The 6,856-nt window shown below is 44.2% G+C and overlaps 2 protein-coding genes across 2 annotated transcripts; one reads left to right on the forward strand and one right to left on the reverse strand.

Annotated features, from left to right (window-relative positions):
- Positions 1 to 33: 33 nt before the first annotated feature.
- TRIAP1 (TP53 regulated inhibitor of apoptosis 1) lies at positions 34 to 1,935 on the forward strand. Its single transcript, XM_032876148.1, has 2 exons — positions 34 to 227; positions 1,149 to 1,935. The coding sequence occupies exons 1-2, from the start codon at positions 81 to 83 to the stop codon at positions 1,230 to 1,232; spliced, it is 231 nt and encodes a 76-aa protein (XP_032732039.1). The 5' UTR covers positions 34 to 80; the 3' UTR covers positions 1,233 to 1,935.
- Positions 1,936 to 4,168: 2,233 nt separating this feature from the next.
- LOC116878538 (cytochrome c oxidase subunit 6A1, mitochondrial) lies at positions 4,169 to 6,363 on the reverse strand. The gene is made up of 3 exons (XM_032876145.1): positions 6,233 to 6,363; positions 5,941 to 6,083; positions 4,169 to 4,443 (listed from the first exon to the last, which is right to left on the reverse strand). Exons 1-3 carry the CDS (start codon positions 6,339 to 6,341, stop codon positions 4,360 to 4,362), a joined length of 336 nt encoding a protein of 111 aa, XP_032732036.1. The 5' UTR covers positions 6,342 to 6,363; the 3' UTR covers positions 4,169 to 4,359.
- Positions 6,364 to 6,856: the final 493 nt, after the last annotated feature.

Consider the following 6,856-nt stretch of genomic DNA (forward strand, 5'->3'; position numbering starts at 1 on the left):
CGTAGTGCGTCTCCACGTAAAGCCGAGCGACGCACTCAAGAGTGACGACATCAGAGCGCGCCGCTACTGCCGCCGCCGCCATGAATAGCGTAGGGGAGGCCTGCACCGACATGAAGCGCGAGTACGACCAGTGCTTCAATCGCTGGTTTGCCGAGAAGTTCCTCAAGGGGGACGGCTCCGGAGACCCGTGCACCGACCTCTTCAAGCGCTATCAGCAGTGTGTTCAGGTGAGCCCTTAGGTGGCCAGAGCCCTTTCGTGTCTACCCCCCTGGTTGTCTCTGCGGTGTCCCCGGCCACACGGGTAGTAATTCGCGGAGGTTGGGATGGGAACGGTGAAGAAAAGCTTCATTGAGGACAGTAGCAGGAGCTGTCTCCCCATTATCACCACCAAGGCCGCCCGGTATCTCTCTGAATGACAAAGTTAAATATTTTTACAATATGTGTTACATTTCACAGAGCACAGGGATATTCTTTGATTCATTTGGTGCTCGTCCTAAACTCGCAAAGTGCGCGTAGTTGTTCGTATTTTATACATGGAATGTTCCCCAAATAGGAAGTGATTAGTTCATGTTAACCAGAATCGTTTCTTTGATTTTTGCGGTGGTGCGCTATTTCACTATTAGTGTTGGGGGTGGAAGAGGGGTGTTAGAATCTGGCCTGTTAGACATGAGGATCTCATTTTGTTGTAATTCCTTCTTTGGCCTGTTAAATCTCTCAACCCGCTAGGAAATTTTCATTCTAGTTCAGTGAATGTGAAACTGCTTTGGATTTTAAGAACCTCAGTGGGCACAACATTCCCAGTTAGTTAACTTAAAAGATCCTCAGGGTAGTTGCAAGTTGCTATCTTTATCCCTATTTATAGACAGGAAAGTGAGGCTTGCCCAAAGTCACATAGCCATTGTCCTGGAACTCAGATTTGAATTTTGTGTCTGTCATAACAGAGTGGAGATACTGTTTAAATTCCACATCTGAAACTCCTTTCCAGTCGCTCTCTGGTCTTACATTTAAGGTTAAAAAAAAGTACAGGTCTTTAATCATGGTTGGGTGTTCTCTTGGTCCCATATGATTTATTTTTGCACCATCATATTTACAAAGTTTGGTCCTCAAGCTTCTTACAGACCTGTGTCATGTGTTTTCTCCTCCATCAGAAAGCAATAAAGGAGAAGGAGATTCCCATTGAAGGACTGGAATTTATGGGCCATAGCAAAGAAAAGCCTGAAAGCTCTTCTTGACCTTGACAGTCACCTTGAAAATAGACTTCTCCAATCAGGAAATTGAGGACACTGGATTTCGTCAATTAAGGCTGTGAAAATAGCCACGGATTTGATGAGGAGTTTAGGAGGCAGTAGTCTTCTTTCCTCATTGATTTCCTCACTTGTAAAAGATGATGAACCATCACTCTTTGCTTTGAGATTTCTTACTTGCTCTGGCATCGTACAGGAACTCCATGTGCTTAAACTGAATGATTGCTTGGGACTATGGTTGCGATACTTGGTCTGGGATCAGCTTTAAATATCCTTTTTTATGTAAATACTGATAAACTTGTCAGGATGATCAGGGTGGCCTGACCTCTTGAGTTTTGCTGGGAAGAACATTAGGTACATTGTACTAGGGTTATTATTCATGGAAGCAATTTGTTAGGATCTCTCTTTTCTCTCAGGGAGCTAAGGCTCTGAAAAGGGATCCCAGCACAACGGTTGTAATCAATGCTTGGGAGCACGGTTTTACTTTTATAATAACTTTTAAGATTGCTGGTGGACTGAGTTAGCCAAGAGGAAGACAGCTTTAAGAGTTCCCTGCCTTAAGAGATGTGATTTCTGATTAAGATGTGAAAGCTTGAAGAATGTTACAGTACACACCATTTCGGAGCTCATAGTGTAGTTTAGGAATGAAGATTGTTGGAATAACAATGAAGGAAGATCTTAAATTGCCAAGATTTGCTTTTTTTTTTTTTTTTTTAAGATTTTATTTATTTATTTGAAAGCGAGACAGTGAGAGAGAGCATGAGCGAGAAGAAGGTCAGAGGGAGAAGAGACTCCCCATGGAGCTGGGAGCCTGATGTGGGACTCGATCCCGGGACCCCGGGATCATGACCTGAGCTGAAGGCAGTCGTCCAACCAACTGAACCACCCAGGCGTCCCCCAAGATTTGCTTTTGCCAGCTCTCAGCCCAAGTCAATTAATTAAGCCATCCTGTATTATCATAAAACTGCCAAAATGCTGCATCTAGTTAAATGGGAGAAATTTGTCCTATTTGCTTTGTGTACCCACCCTGCCCTGTAATGTCTGTAATCATGAAGATGGAATAAATTGTAATACTTAGTTTCATTATTTGCCCCTGGAGAACTCAGTGCACTTTACAAAACAAGTATTATACTGCGACCTCACATATCCCATATGTACACTGGAGAAAATTTTGTTTTATAATTTAAAGGTGAAGAAAAAGTGAAAATTTATCTAAGGTCAATAGTGTGCTAAAACAATTAGAAACCTCACTGATTTCTAAAATTTATTTCCACAATAAGTTACACAAGTAACTTAATATGCTTCTGTACCTGCACAAAAAAAAAAAAAAAAAGTCAGGATCAGGTGAGCACTTAACACACTTTGAAATGTCAAGTAGTCACCAAAATTGCAGGTCTTGTGTAATCTGGTTCAATTTTATATACCCAATATAGTATGAAACAACTTACAGAAGGTAGAAATTGTATTGGGCTCGCTCCAGTTTATGTGACTACTTCATATTTAACATGACTAGTCCTGAATGTCATTTCAATACATTCTGCATTTATATTTTGACTGGTTACGGTCTATTATACAAGAATTATAAAAGATACTTGAAGTCCAGCTGAGGGAGGCCAGGCAGCAAGCCAAAGTCAAGTCCTGAACTCAGACTCAGCTCAAGTAAAATGGTTCTATGGGGACTTGGAAGCACAAGCACAGGCTGTGGTTAGATCACAAAATGGAAAAGATAGCAGGGATCCTTTTCTCCCTTACTGTAAAAGGCTTTCACATCCTGTGTTTCCATATGCCTCACCTCTGCAGTACCAGTTTACTTTATGTACTATGCAATGCCAAAACCTGGTAGCTTCTTGAATCTTATTACAAAACTGTCTGGTTGAGCCTCGAGAATAAAACCATTCCAAGCCAACCATCTTCTTTCATTGTAACTGCTACCGAGGGAATAATAAAGAGGAAGAGAAGACAGAGAATCTAGGCAGGCTGCACACAGCGTCGAGCCTGATGCAGGTCTCAGTCTCACAACCTTGCAATCATGACCTCAGCCACAATCAAGAGTCAGACACTTAACCAACTGAGCCACCCAGGTGCCCAATTGTTCTTCATTCTATTTTGACTTTATAGTGACTTCATCTATCTCAGCTACTTCAAGGACTTTAAATTTTGAGAAGTTAAAAGGTCTGTAAGGGTGACTTTGTTACTGTTACTATTATTTCTCCCTAATTCTTAATGCTATGGAAAGGTTTTAATTCTAGAAACAAATAAAGCTAATGCTATATGCAAAAATGTGTAATACTGCCTTTTATTTTTTCAAGATATTATTTGTCAGAGAGTTCACACAAGCAGGGAGAACAGGCAGAGGGAGAAGCAGACTCCCAGCTGAGCAGGGAGACTGAAGCTGAACTCTGGGATCATGACCTGGGCCGAAAGCAGACCTTTCACTGACTGAACCACCCAGGAGTCCCCATACTGCCTTTATTTCTCCAAAAGTTTCTGACCCTTCCAGTCTTCAAGGTGCTAAGAGATGACCCCAAGATGAGAACTTGACATCTTTGGAGACAATTATCTGACTACAGGGAATATTCTTCAGCAAATGATGGTGGAATGGAATAAGAGAAAGCCAGGACAAAGACTAAGCACTTCCTCTGGAGAATCAAAAGATACCTCTTTGAGATGTAAATTGCCACTCATTCTATTGGCCACTCAGTATCTTTGCCACCCAAAGTCTGTCAGGACCCAATCTTGATACTTAAATTAGTTCCACTTAAGGTCGCTTGGCTTTACCTACCCCAGGTATAAGAAACCAAGGACAAGACTGTTACAAACACTGTTATCCAGAGGCCTGTACACAGGAGCCATAAACCTTCATTACAGAAACAAAAATAATGCTGATTTCGGAGGGAAAAACACCAAAAAATGCAACTCTCAGATCATTGACCAATCTAAGTTATTTATTTAAGCCACCTCCTGCCATAAGCAAAGGGATGGAAGATCAGTATACTGGTCATCATTTGATACAAGTAAGGAAGGTGAGCTTAAGGTCCCATAGACTTTTCTGGTCCGTGTGCAGAGCCATGGTCCAAACCAGTGCTGTGGTCCCCACTGGGTGGTGGTCCAGGTTCTATTCATCTTCATAGCCAGTTGGAAGTGGATTCACTTGAGAGTTATGGAATAGAGTATGATTACCATCTCCCCAGGGAAAGGGCTGTGGAGTGAAGATGTCAATTAGGCAATTCCAGAAAAGAATTCAGAACAGCACTGCCATAACTGCTTCAGCTAAGGATAAGTGACAGACTATACATAAAAACAAAATGATAATTAGTCCTTTAACTATTGGGGTATTTCAGCCTTCCCATAATTTAAGGGAGCTCTTTTTTTTTTTTTTTTAAAGATTTTATTTATTTATTTGAGAGAGACAGTGAGAAAAAGCATGAGCAAGGAGAAGGTCAGAGAGAGAAGCAGACTCCCCGTGGTGCTGGGAGCCCGATGCGGGACTCGATCCCGGGACTCCAGGATCACGACCTGAGCCGAAGGCAGTCGTCCAACCAACTGAGCCACCCAGGCGTCCCATAAGGGAGCTCTTTTAACTTCCAGGAGAGCTTTTAAAGTAGGCAATAGGAAAGGCAAACTCAAGTTCATTATTCATGAGCCTCTCCCTGGCACTGCAGTGTTTGTGGAAGTGTAATCTTCACGTCATCCTATCAGTATGGTAGACGTAAACAAGAGAAGATGCTTATTTAAATGTAGACTTTGGGCTTCGTTCCAGATCTAAAACAATCCTCTGTATTGGAAACTGCAACCGACCCTCAATTTTTTGCACACTGACTTTGAAAAAACATTGCTCTAGGGCAGTGGTTTCCAAACCTGTATAATTTTGCCCCTCCAAGGACATGGGGGCAATATTTAGAGACATCGGGGAGAGGGCATCCAGTGGGTAGAGGTCAAGGATGCTGTTAAATATCCTAGGACTCACAGGATCGCCCCTTTTGCCACAACAAGAATCATCCAGACCCAAATGTCAATAGTACTGAGCTTAAAAACTATGCTTAAGTGGCTTCTACATCTTTGTACAAGGGTGGGAGTGGGGCTCAGACTCAAAAATTCTTTCTGAATCTAAGAATCTAGCTCAAGTTTCTGTTAAGGCCAGTCCTATCTTGGCTAAGTGATGTAATAGTTATTAAAGAGCCAGCAGGGCATCTTGTTAAGAATACTTACAAAAAGCAATGAAAAATGATTACATCTACACCACTAACAAAGGGTAAAACAGTTGTGAAAATAACTAGCAGAGGTAGGAATAGGAGAAGCTTTTAGTCTCTTCATCATGCAGCTAGTACCTGTCAGATACCCAGGTCATAGAAGGGTGAATCACCTTCAGATTTTGCCGCTCTAAGGGAGATTCCCAAACCTCTAAGTCTCATACAAGGGACAACCTTTTCAGAAGAGTAGGAGAAGGCAGAGGGCGGATGGGTCAGGGAAAAAAAAAAAAAAAAAAAAGAAATCTGAAGGGCACTTACTGTATGACCTTGAAAAAGAAAACAGATGTGACTCCCCCCAAGTCTGTTACATTTTCATAAAACCGGAGAAAATAAAAATTTGTAAAAATTAAATGACAAATTTTGCACGATTTTAGAGAATGAAGAACTTAGACTACGCATTTGTAATAAAACGGGAATTGATGCTCGAAGAGGCTACAAAGGCCTACCTTGGACCTGATGCGGAGATGGGGGTAGGCGACGAACTCGGGTCTCTCATGCTCTCCATGATGCGACTTCAGGAAGACATTCAGCATGCTCACACCCACGCCGGGGAGCGCTACGAAGTAGGTGAGAGCCTTCCACAGGCGAGCTGCAAAGGAGGCACGACCGCTCAAGCCTGATGGGGACCCCGCCCGGGTCTCACCCCGCCCTCCCCAAGACCTCACGCCAAGGTCACAGTCCTGCCCCGCCTCGCTCGAGTGGGGCTGAGGCCCTACCCGCGAACCGCAGCTCCAGTACCTGAGCCCTCCTCGCCGTGGGCGCCACTTGACATGGGCCGCCTCAGCTGTGCCCCGGACCGACCTAGCAGCCCAGACAGCCGGAACAGAGAAGCCGCCGCCACCGCCATTTTCAAGCTGGACAGCCTCAGCGCCGGAAGCGGAAGTAGAAATTGGGCTGGGGGCGGAACCACAACGTCAAAAGCAAACTCCTATTGGGCGGATCCTTCCCACTCGCCTTAAGGCAAGGAGCGTGAGTTCTAGTTAAACTCCCCAGAGCCACGAATCTCGAGGGAGCATGCGCTCTCCACCCGCCGTGTGCACGCCCCTTTCCCCACAGTCCCCACCCGGGAGAGGCTAGGCGAGGCTGAGAGTTAAAGAGAGGTTTATTGGGGCGGGGCAAGCTGGCCTTCGGAAGCGCTGTCTTGGTTGGAGTCCGCGGACAGCAACTGGAGGTTCTGAGCTCAGAACACCCCATCTAAAATGCCATTCCTGTTCCTCCCCGTTCTGTGACGCCATTTTTCTTTGCACTTGACATAATAATCGTCGTCATCATTATTATGTCTGCCTCCCCTACTAGAGTATAAACTCTTTGATGCCCGAGTTTTCCACAGCACCATTCCCAGAGCCTGGAATTGTACCTGGC

The sequence above is a fragment of the Lontra canadensis genome, unplaced genomic scaffold (genome assembly GCF_010015895.1).
Source record: "Lontra canadensis isolate GAN:19392208 unplaced genomic scaffold, GSC_riverotter_1.0 scaffold58, whole genome shotgun sequence".
NCBI classification, from domain to species: Eukaryota; Metazoa; Chordata; class Mammalia; order Carnivora; family Mustelidae; genus Lontra; species Lontra canadensis.